General features: G+C 41.2%; 1 protein-coding gene across 6 annotated transcripts in view; it reads left to right on the forward strand.

Annotated features, from left to right (window-relative positions):
* DCAF6 (DDB1 and CUL4 associated factor 6) overlaps positions 1 to 12,019 on the forward strand; it is a 171,511-nt gene that overhangs the window by 89,421 nt on the left and 70,071 nt on the right. For 3 of the 6 annotated variants that reach the window (XM_029579086.1, XM_029579088.1, XM_029579090.1), the window contains exons 11-12: positions 5,085 to 5,249; positions 8,713 to 8,775. The exons of 1 other annotated variant lie outside the window; for it this stretch is intronic. In XM_029579086.1, coding sequence (XP_029434946.1) covers positions 5,085 to 5,249; positions 8,713 to 8,775 — 228 coding nt within the window. The remainder of the gene's footprint in view (positions 1 to 5,084; positions 5,250 to 8,712; positions 8,776 to 12,019) is intronic. 2 more of the 6 variants (XM_029579089.1, XM_029579091.1) reach the window with 2 other exon arrangements.

The raw sequence follows: 12,019 nt of genomic DNA on the forward strand, positions 1-12,019 counted from the left end.
TGTTGCACCTGAGGAATCCCAAGGTCTGTGATTATGTTCAGGTCTTGGGTTCCATGACATCTATGCTAGATCTGGTCCCTTGGGTGTTTACTCACATGAGACCATTACAAAGCACCCTTCTGTTACAGTGGAGGATTTTGAGATCAGGTTGCCCCTGTAGAGGAGGCCAAATTGAGTCTATCCTAGTGGCTCTTGTAGGACAGTTTGTCCAAAGGAGAGGAGTTGAAAATTCTGGATTGGGTTGTATTGTCAATAGATGCCAGTCTAAAAGGGGAGCCATTTGTCAGATGGCACAGGGCCTGTGGTTGGTATTAGAGATATGATTCAGGTTCGGCCTTTGTTATCGGCCCGTCGCAGGAAATTTTGTTTTCCCACAGTTCGGGCCGAATTTTTGGGAAAATCCGCTTCGTTTTTCGGGGTGGCCAAACCAGGACGAATGCACATCCCTAGTTGGTATCTGAAGCCTCATGATCCATCAGTTGTTTAGAAACAAGAGTAATCAGGAAGGCATTAGTGTTTTTCTTCCATTATCCCGAAACAGAGCAGTGGGAGCCTTGTCCGACAGTGCAACCACTGTGGCATATATCAACACATAGGGGGCACCAAGAGCCTGGTGGTGTCCTTGGAGGTTGGGATATTGTTCCTTTGGGCAGAGTTACATCTGAAGATTTTGCTATGGCATCTCGTGTAGCCAGGGTGCAAAATTTGCAAGCGGATTTTCTGATCAAGGACACTATGGACCATGGAGAGTGGAAATTGGCACAAGAGACAGTACTGCTCATCAAGGCCACTTGGAGGATTCTCCAGTTGGATTTGATGGTGATGAGAATGAATGCCAAATCTCTGTGGCTCTTTAGTTGAATATGGGAGGCAGGGTCAGAAGACCAAATGTGCTTCCCAGCCATGGCCTCATGAGATCCTGCTTTACATTTTTCCTCCTTGGCCTCTGATAGGCAGGGTTGTCAGGTATATAAAAAAATGTCGAGGCAAGTTGATCCTGGCTGCTCCAGAGTGGCCGAGGTGATCATGGTTTGTGGATGATGAGAGGAGCTCTTAAGACTAGGTCATATTCCTGGTTTGCTACATCAGAGTCCGATTTTTTTGGTTTTTGTTTTTTTTTTGGAGCAGGTGGATCATTTTTGTATTAATGTACATTTGAGAGAGGAAGGGTGAGAGTTATTTAGAGGAAGTCATCACCACTGTGCTTCAAGCTAGGAAACCCTCGATATCCTTGGCATACATGTGGGCTTGGAAAGTTGTTCAAGTCCTGGTGTCAGGAGGTGGAGCTTGCCCTACTTCAGGCCTCAGTTTTGCAGCGGGGTTTCCAGAAAGGTTTAGCCCTGAGCTATCTTAAGGTACGAGTAGCAGCATTGGCCTGTTATATAAGGAAGATTTCACTGACCTCATACCCAGATGTAGTCAGATTTCTCAAGGGAGTGCAGTATTTTCAGCCTCCAATTTAGCAGGTTATTCAGTTGTGGAACTTAATTTAGTTTTGACGGCATTGTGTAAACCACCTTTTGAACCATTGAGAGGGCATTTTTGAAAGACCTTATTCTGAAGACGGTTCAGCAAGGCATATTTCAGAGCTTAAAGTTTTTTTGTATAGGATCCCTTCCTTCAGTGGTCAGAGGATGGGGGTTTCCATTAGAATGGTACCATCTTTTTTTTTTTTTTACCAAAGGTGGTTTCCTCTTTCCTTTTGAGTCAATCTGTAGATTAGAAAGTTGGAATCTTCTTCCATCCATGCCAGAGAGCATCATGTTTTAAATGTGGGCAGGGCTTTTTTGAGATATTTGAAGGTCATGAATGGCTTTCGTAAATTGGATCATCTGTGTTATTCAGTGGTCACAACAGGAGAAAGACTGCATCAAAGGCCTCTATTGCCCAGGTGGATTAAGAAGGTGATCATCTCTGCCTACATTTGCAAGGGACTACAGGTTGCGATGGGTCTTCAGTCTCATTCCACTAGGGTGTAAGCTGCATCTTGGACTGAATGTCAGTTGCTGCAGGAAATTTGCAAGGCAGTGGCGAGTTAGTCTTCTTTGCACACTTTTACCAAGCATTACAGGCTGGATGAGCCCGCTTCGAACACAGCAGGGTTTGGCGAGTGTGCTGTAAGCAAGTCTTTCGGGTTCCCATCCAGTTTAGTGAAGCTTTGGTATTACCTAATCGTCTGGACTGGTCTGGGGGGATGATAAGGAAGGAAAAATTAGTTCTTACCTGCTAATTTTCTTTCCTTGAGTCCCATAGGCTAGCCCAGAATCCCACCATGAATTTCTGAAGACTGCTCATATCTCTATGTGTATCTATATCTTGTTGGAGGGGGTTTTCCAGTTGGAATTACACTTACCAATAGTTTACCTTTCCCCTGCTCAGTTAAAAAAGTTAATTTGTTTGTTCTTAGCTTGGTCACACATTATATTGAGAGACTGCAGGTAGCACATTGTCTTATGTACCAGCAAAACAGTAAAGCTTTTCTTCTGTCTCCATCTGCTGGTAGGGGAGAAAAACCCAATAGACTGGTCTGTAGGTCTCAAGGAAAGAAAATTAGCAGGTTAAGAACCAATTTTTTCCTTTTAGTTTATAAGTTATTTTTCCTTTTTGTGGTTGGTTAGTGCTATATTTTAGCATTGGAAAGCCTTTGGGGGAGCATTTTGGCAGAGCCAGCTTTGAGTTGGCGCAATTAAAATACTATTTTAAGGAAATGGCTCTGAACAGCTGATGAGGCTGATAAGCAGACTAAACCCTTCATGGCTCCTGACAAGTCCTAGGATTGTGTCTTAGCTCTTGAATGGTTTCTCATCAGAAAAATAATTGAGACCCATTGGCTTTATGAAATTTTTTTTACTTTACTTCTGTGAAACTCCTCAGATCCACCAAAACAATAAAGTTGAGTAGCCGGTATGTGTGGCAGCTTTGCCATTGCCATCCTGGTAGCAGGAGGAAGTTCATAGTAAGTGATCACAGAGAAATGAATTCACCTATAGTTCAATGGGATCCATCTTAAACTTATATCCAGCCTGAATATATTGGATCTAAAATTGCATACAGAGATTTACACATTTAAAACTAAATTTATCTGGCTAAGTTAAATGGCTAATCTGCTGAATATCCCATCAAAAATCGCTATTTAGCCGGATAAGTTATATCAGGCTCAGTTAGATCTCCCACTGCCAGTCACTTATCTGGCTAAGTATCCCCAGTCCACCTTAATAATTGTTTATGGACTTTTCCTTCAGGAATTTGTCCAAACCATTTTAAACGCAGCTACACTAATAGCTTTTACCACATCCTCTGACAATGAATTCCAAAGCTTACTTATGCATTGAGTAAAACAAATATTTTCTCTTATTAATTTTACATCTCTCATCCAGTAATTTCATTGTGTCTCCCCTGCTCTTTGTACTTTTTGAAAGAGTTAACCACTGATTAATGTCCACTCATGATTTTATAGCTCTCTATCACACCTCCCCCCTCAGCCGTCTCTTCTCCAAGCTGACGAGTCCTAACCTTCATAGGGGATCCGTTCCATCCCCTTATCATCTTGGTCGCCCTTCTCTGTTCCTTTTCTAACTCTGCTGTATCTTTCCTGAGATGTGGTGACCAGAACTGCACCCAGTACTGAATAATTTCTCTGTACTTTGGAAGTCATGCACTGCTACTTTTGGACCCCTCTGCTTGGGAGGAGGGGATTTTAAGTGCTGGGCATGACAAAGTGGTTGGAATTGTGCACTCTGGATTTAATGAGATCCTCTCTCCATTCTTGGTTTCCTTCTATGTACCCTCATTTTATTTCTGTACTTTAGAGTATAACCCTGTCAAACTAAGGTGATTCAATGGCTGAGCATCCATGAATTTTTAGCCATTTCATTCACCCACTGAAAGATGTGATTTGCATCTGGGATGGTCTTTAAAGCTGACCTTTTTACTTTTTGACAGTTTTTACAGATATAAAAGGTTCAAAAGCTGCTAACCTGAATGGTTCTGCTAAGCTTTCTTGGCTCAGAGCAGCAATGCCCTTCTCTTCCCCAAGCAAACCATGTCCACTTCCTCCATGTGCTGCTTAGTTATTTAGATTTGTGAATTCCTGATTGACCTCATTGAATGACATCACAATTGCCTCATCTATGCGTACAGCAGGAACAAAGAGCAATTTTACTTTAACTTCAAGAAGCACAGACACACACTCTACAGTTGGCTCAGAGCTAACCTCTTCTACACCAAACACTAGAAGCTTTTGTCTGTCTTCCTTTCTCACCCCCATTGTGAAATGCTACGGTAGTTCATCCTATGGTTCCTACAGGCTGCTGTGATGTATGCAGAGTGGCGGGATCTCATAAAGGGGATCCCCTGGTCAGTAGAACAGCAGTTAGCCACCAGGGGACTGGGAGGTATGCCTCTTGGTATCCTGCAGCTCACCAGGCTCATCAGTCAGTTACACAGGTACTTGCTTGACAGGTTTATCAAATGTCTAAAGTTGTCACCCGCACATAAAAAAAAATGGTGAAAATGGAGCTGACTATAACTGTCTTCATGTTGCATATAGTTTTTCATCTCTGTTCCGGCTCCCTCTGACATTGGGCAGTGATGACCCTGGGCTGACCTCTCTCATGAAGCAGTGCTTCCCCCATTTCTGTTTAGACATCTTCTGAGGGGAATACCCCTGTCCCAGCTCCAGTCCAGCAATGCCTGTGAAACAGTTGGGTTGTCAGTAAAACAAAATAAGAATGAAAATAATAATAAGCTCAAGACTGTGAGTAAAATAAGTGCAATGTTTCTCAGGAATTAGCAACCCTGAACCCTCTCTGTATTTCATCTACACTTTCTAACAGAATGTAATATGAATAAGTTTAAGGGAGCATTTTAAGGTAGCAGACAGCCTGTAAATGAGCTTTGAGTTTATCAGTTTTGGCTTGCTCCTGGATTATGGGTCTACCATACTTGGGATGTTTTATTTCATGCTGCAGATTTCTTTAGTATGTGGCTTATCTCCGGAAAGCAGCTTCGTGCATTTCTATCCTGATTAATTTTATACCTGTCTGTGTCCTTTGCTTTTCTTTTCCTCCCTCTTTTTCTGTCAGAGTTAAGAGCACCTGGTTTAAGTTTAATCCGCAGGCGCCTGCAGCAGCTGAGGCTTAAGAGGGCCGAACAACAGCGAAGGGCAGAAATAGCGGAGGGTTCACCAGAACAGTCTGCTGCTGCTCAGGCTTCTGGTAGGGCCTCCTCCCCGGACCCTCATACCCCAGGTTGATTTGCCAAGGATTTTTAAGCAGCTGGTAGTGTTTCTAGTTTTGCACTGCTACGGTCTTGCATTGATGCTTTCTCTCATCCGCACTGGCTGTTGGGCTCTGACTTGCATGTGCCATTGATTATCCTTTGACAACTTGTAGGGATGTACGAGGCCTCAATTGGTCCAGCAGTTTTCAAACAGTTATAAAAAGGAGAGCCTTACCTTAGTTATTCTGATTGTTCATTTTATTGCATTCTCAAGGTAAAACAAATGTTTAAAGTTGTTGAAAGCTTGCCTTTGCCTGGCCACTTCCACCACTGGAACTGGGTGGAGGTTCCATACCATCACATGGAAAGCACAAATTGAGTGTAAATGCTTAAAGGTTGATGGGAAGAGCTTTATCCAAAAGAGGCTTGGCTGTAATAAAAGGTTCCTAAACCTTATTCTGGAATGAGCAAACATAAAATGTTGGGCCAAAAATGGGAGATTTCAACAGGTTGGTTTGCTACATTTTGATCAGTTCTAAGTAGCTGGCTGCTTGTTGAACTGGAGTGGATATATTGTTTCTGTGGTTCAGGCTATGGCCTCTTCCCAAGCCATCAACAAATGTGTTTCAGGACAGATTTATCCCCTAGAAGATTTCATTAATAAATCTGAAGCAGTTTTTATATTGGAGTCCTCATTTGATACATTGGTCACTTTGTAACCTGTGCACTCCCTGTGATGTCTCCCTCCCCTACTGGCAGGCAGTTCAAAAGCTCATGTTGACGGATGGAGGACTCTAATACAGTAGTTCGCCGACCATAGAGCCTATAGACCAATACAGTTTGAACTGGCTAAAATTGAGCAGGTTGTTGCCACTTTTAAAGCTGCAATACTGTGGGGGTGGGGAATAGTATTTGAGATAATTCAGTTTATAGTTAAAACACACACAATCATTGGGTCCTCATTTTCTTTCTGACTTTTAGTTCATTCCTTAGTTCACTGGTTCCCAAACCTGTCCTGGGGACCCCTAGCCAGTCAGGTTTTCAGAATATTCACAATGAATCTGCATGAGATAAATTTGCATGCACTACCTCCACAGCATGCACATTTTATCTCAGGCATATTCATTGGATATCCTGAAAACCTGACTGCGTACAGGTCAGGTTTGGGAACCTCTGCCAAATCCTTAGGTTGCAATTTTTTTTTGTTTTTATATCTTTTCCTGCTTATTCAGTAGTATCATTCTGAATTTATAAATTGAGGAGCTGTTTTCACCCTCTTCTGTACCCTGGTTCAGGTCCAGTATATCACTGATACATGCAAAGTATGAATATGGAACAGTCAGCAGGATGTGGCCAGAAAAATGGCGATACAAGAAATAAAGCTATGAGGGTAGAAAGAGAAAGGAGCATGAGACCTAAAGAGGAAGTAACTGTGCCAAAGCCAGTAGCGTTGCTGTTTTGAAGGCTTTTAGTAGCACTACAGTTTTATTTTGAGGCCTGGAGTATTAGATGTGGAGTTTCTCTCCTGTACGCTTTGTAGTAGGCTCTGTGCAGCTGTTGCGGCAGTATTTTAGAAGTTAAGAATTCACGAACCCCATTCCTCAAATTCTGCTCACTATTCCTCGCCCTGTTTTTACTTGTCCTGAATGTATGATGATATCTGGAAAGACTCTGTTACATCTTACTGCTTTAGAGAGGGGGTTATCACAACGTATTTGCACCATGGAAAATTTGAAGGCAGGTAAAAGTTTCAGGTCTTTCACAGCTGTTGAGTAAAACCAACATATAGCGAACAGAGGGAGGCATTTTTCTCTATTTTGTGGCTGTGGGGTTTGAGTGTTTGTACCAGCTTCTAATGTGGGGAAATAATACATGCTGCTTCCACTTAGTGGGTGCTATTGCCACTGAGCACATGCTAATTGCAGTTAGTGTCTGGTAACTGGACCAAATACTTTTTGTGTTCTTCTAGCACATATACTGAGTGGACTCTGGAGTAGAGGCAGTCATGACTTGCAGGTGCCATCTTGCAGTGCACAAACAATTGACCATCATTTCTGTTCCTGAAGCACATGGGGTAACAAAGGGACAGGGAACACTGGGGAACTAATATTACTGGAAGGAGGGACAGGATTATGGATGTGGGGCTTTGGGTTGAATCGTGGGGTTGTGGAAGGGGGATGGGGGGAGAGCAGGGCAGTCACGTTGGTGCATTTCCGAGGGAGAGAGCCATAACAGCCAGCTTATTGTACCTCCTTTTTGCTGGCTTTCCTATTAGTACAGGAACGCAAACACCAGTCCTCAAGAGCCACAAACAGGCCTGGTTTTCAGGATATCCACAATGAATATGCATGAGATATTATGAAAGCAGTGCATGCAGATCCTTCTCATGCATATTCATTTTGGATGTCCTGAAATCAGATCTGTTTATGGTTCTTGAGGGGTGGAGTTGACCACACCTATATGAGTATATTTACAGTTGTACTCATAAGTTTACATCCCCCTGGCAGAATTTGTAAGATGTGTAGCATTTTCAGAAAACATGAGTGATTGGACAAAACATGTCTGTTATTTTTAATGTTTCAAATTAAACTATTATCCATCACAGAATAGCACAATCTTTAAACAAACCATAGCAATAAGGGAAATAATAAATTGGTTCTATTCAAAAGTTTCAAGCACCAATTTATATAGGTCAGCTGCATTTTTGCAGCAGAAATCAGCTTACAAAATTACCTTTCTTGTTATAAATCCCAGAACTGGTTGCTGTAGCAGATGTTAATGATAGGTTTCAGTAGCTTCTCTGTAAAACTTATTAGAAAACAAGTGATCTTGCACTGTGACTATTTAGGTATGACAGCACACACTTTGGATTGTTACATATTAGTTTCATTATGAAACTCTACCTTTTCAAACACAAAATTGTACAAGAAAATATTTTTAGCACTGCATCCTGTTTGTAAGGAACTCTGGGACAATTATTGTGCTACATTTACAGTATCAAATCATTGAGATCATGTGAAATATGAGACAAAAAGATGACAGTATATCGAAGATTGTAACTGTAGGACATTGCGTACTTAAGCAGATCTAATCTCCATTGGAAAGGGTGAAGAAATTGGAAATAGCTATAAGGGGAGCAGCATCCTACTTCCCTGCCCTAGTAGGTTCTTACAAAAATGGCCTGAAAGTTTCCTTAAAGTTTGGGTAGAAAGATGCAAGGAGATAAGAGTGGCTTTTCGGCTAGTAAACAACCTTCCTCATAACAAAAATCTGACTCTTTTATTCTTTTACTACAGTACTAAATATTTGATTGACTAGTGCACAGCTCCTTTGGTGCATGTATTTTGCATTTGGTGCAGCAAGAAATTTTAATTGGCTACTCTGGGAGAATTTTCAAAATGCTTGCTCCACCCACTCACACCCCTTTTATTTAAAAAGACAGTTGTCATTGCTTCTGCTTATGTTTAAGTTAAAATCTCATTTTTGTTTCAGATTCTTCTTCCTCTGTGGTTAACAATCATCAGCTTGGATCCATGTCCCTTGATGAACAACAGGGTGCGTGCCACAAGAAATGCCCATCCATAGTTTTATTTCAGTACCTACATAGAGTTTTCTTTGATTATGACATTTCATGCCAGTTAGCAGTTTGTTTTTTTTTGGTTCATCATAAAACATAGTTTCATACACAGAACCTTTGAAAGTCTCCTGTATGTGTCAGCCTTTGGGTGTGGCAGTAATTCTGTGTATAGTTTAGTGCCTAGATTTCCTATCTAGCATGGCTTTGGTGCATGTTTGCTGTCAGGACTCAGTAAAATATAGACTTTCAAATGGTGCAGTGGCATCCCCTGCTGGCAGGAAAGTTCATTAGAGGATTTGGTTTCAGAAAAGACTTCATTCTTATACTGAGGTTTCCATGAGAGCACCCAGAATCTCTGGGTCCTAGTAATTGCCTCGCCTTCCCTATCAACCTGCCTCTTGCCTCCATCTATGCTGAGCAGATGGCAAATGCTAGGATGGAGTCCGAGACAGGAGCCAGGAGGAAGTTCTGCTAATTCTCCACCTCCTGCTTCTGATTGGTTCATTCTGTTAATCAGAACACTTTCGTGTCTCTTGAATGGAGCAGGGTAAAGGAGAAGGAGGCAACAATAGGAGTGTGAGTGAAAAGAGAACAAGAGAAATTGTGCATGTGAGTGAGTGAAAAGTAAAAGGTGGAGAATGGGGATGAGGAAGAGAAAAGGGTGAGAGAGGTGCAGGAGATGAGGAAGGAAAGGGCCCTGGAGGGGAGGAATCCAGGCTGAAAATGCAGAAGGAAGTGAATAAGGAGTGGAGGAGAGAGTGCAGGAAAGAGGAGGAGGAACAGTGAAAGCAGAACAGCTTGGTCAAATAGGAAGAGGACTCAAGAAAGAAAACAGCAGAAGGGGTTTGAAAAAGATGGAAGAGAAAGTATTAAAGTATTCACTGCTGAAGGAAAGACAAAGAAGAAAAGAAGAGAACTGAAAGAGAAAAGAAAAAGGAAAGAGAACATCAGAGAGATATAGAAAACAAAGAAAAGAGATAAGGAAAGAGAATAAGAAAAAAAAGATGCTGAACCGAAAAATGAAGCCAGATACACTAAAGGTTGGAAACTATCTTATTATCTGATGGAGAATAAGAAGAATGTAGTTCCATGGGGGGAGGGGGGAGAAGGCGAGAACGGTGGGAAGCAAGAAAGTCTGCACAGCTCCTTCCCATCCCTCTCCCCTGCTAATCTCAGGGTGAGTAGAATTCAGAAGTTACCGGGTATGTTCATTCTGACCCTCCACTCTCAGAAGTCATAGGGATGTGGATAGTATGCACTTAAAAAGATAGATTTATGTTGCAACATATGTGAGCACCCTTCACAGCCTTGTAAAGCACTGGCATTTTCAGCCCTAATCGGGCCTCCAGTGATGGGGTGCTGTATGATCATGAAATCTTCAAAGTTTTGAAGTAATGACTGCATAGTTTGCTCTTAAATTTAAACGTTGCTCAATTTAAAGTGGATTCAAAAGTTCAAGGTGCATATTTTCTTATACTTTTCTGCCAGCTGATTTGCTGTTATGTAAGACTGATGTTGAGTAACCACAATGCAGTAATTCTCATATTTTAAAGGGGAATGCTAGTGAAGTGATGGGTAGGGGAAAAGGGTGATTGCCTTCCAATGAGGGTAACAGTTTCTTGGGTTGGCACTGGTAATTAATAACTATCTGTGGTGTGATAGCTCTAGGAAGCATTGCTGTTGGCTCTGAATTTCTTTATAGGGATTAGTGTTAAAAGACCACCTTCAAATCATTCTAGTGCAGATGTCCATACCAAATGATTGTAAAATGCCAACTCTAATGCTATATCGGGGTTCAAATTATATCGCAATGACAGGGAGGATCAACTTGATAGTGATGTGGCACTTTATATCCGGGAGGGTATAGAGTTCAACAGGATAAAGATCATACTAGAGACTAAATGCTCAGTAGAATGTATATGGGTAGAAATTCCATGTGTGTTGGGTAAGAGTATAGTGTTAGGAGTATACTACCATCCACCTGGACAAAATGGTGAAATGCTAAGAGAAATCAGGGAAGCTAACCAATTTGGCAGTGCAGTAATAATGGGAGATTTTAATTACCCCAATATTGACTGGGTAAATGTAACATCAGGACAAGCTAGAGACATACATTTCCTGGATGTAATAAATGAATGCTTTATGGAGCAATTGGTTCAGGAACCAACGAGAGAGGGAGCTATTTTAGGTTTAATTCTTAGTGGAACACAGGATTTGGTGAGAGAGGTAATGGTGGTGGGGCCACTTGGAAATAGTGATCATAACATGATCAAATTTAATCTAATAACTAGAAGGGTTGTTCCTTGTGAACCGATAAGATATGATTTGTATCATGAATGTCGGTATAGAAAAGAGTTAAATAAATAAAATAAATAATAAGTAAATCTACAACTCTAACACTAAATTTTCAAAAGGGAAACTTTGATAAAATGAGGAAAATAGAAAAAAAATGAAAGGTGCAGCTGCAAAGGTTGTGTTCAACAGGCATGGACATTGTTTAAAAATACAATTCTAGATGTGCAGTCCAGATGTATTCCACACATTAAGAAAGGTGGATGGAAGACAAAACGATTACCGGCATGGTTAAAAGGAGAGGTGAAAGAGGGTATTTTAGCAAAAAAAAAAAAACATCCTTCAAAAATTGGAAGAAGGATCCATCTGAAGAAAATAGGAAAAAGCATAAGCATTGTCAAGTTAAGTGTAAAACATTGATAAGACAGGTGAAGAGAGAAAGTGAAATGAAGTTGGCCGTAGAGGCAAAAACTCATAATAAACACCTTTTAAAATATATCCGAAGAGGGATGGAACAGCTTCCCTATGAGGAAAGGCTGAAGAGATTAGGGCTGTTCAGCTTGGAGAAGAGACGGCTAAGGTGGGATATGATAGAGGTCTTTAAAATAATGAGAGGTCTTGAACGAGTAGATGTGAATTGGATAATAGAAGGACTAGGGGGCATTCTATGAAGTTAGCAAGTAGCACATTTAAGACTAATTGGAGAAAATTCTTTTTCACTCAACGCACAATTAGGCTCTGGAATTTGTTGCCAGAGGATGTGGTTAGTGCAGTTAATGTAGCTGGGTTTAAAAAAGGTTTGGATAAGTTCTTGGAGGAGAAGTCCATTAACTGCTATTAATCAAGTTTACTTAGGGAATAGCCACTGCTATTAATTGCATCAGTAGCATGGGATCTTCTTAGTGTTTGGGTACTTGCCAGGTTCTTGTG

This window comes from Rhinatrema bivittatum, chromosome 15, assembly GCF_901001135.1.
Source record: "Rhinatrema bivittatum chromosome 15, aRhiBiv1.1, whole genome shotgun sequence".
NCBI classification, from domain to species: Eukaryota; Metazoa; Chordata; class Amphibia; order Gymnophiona; family Rhinatrematidae; genus Rhinatrema; species Rhinatrema bivittatum.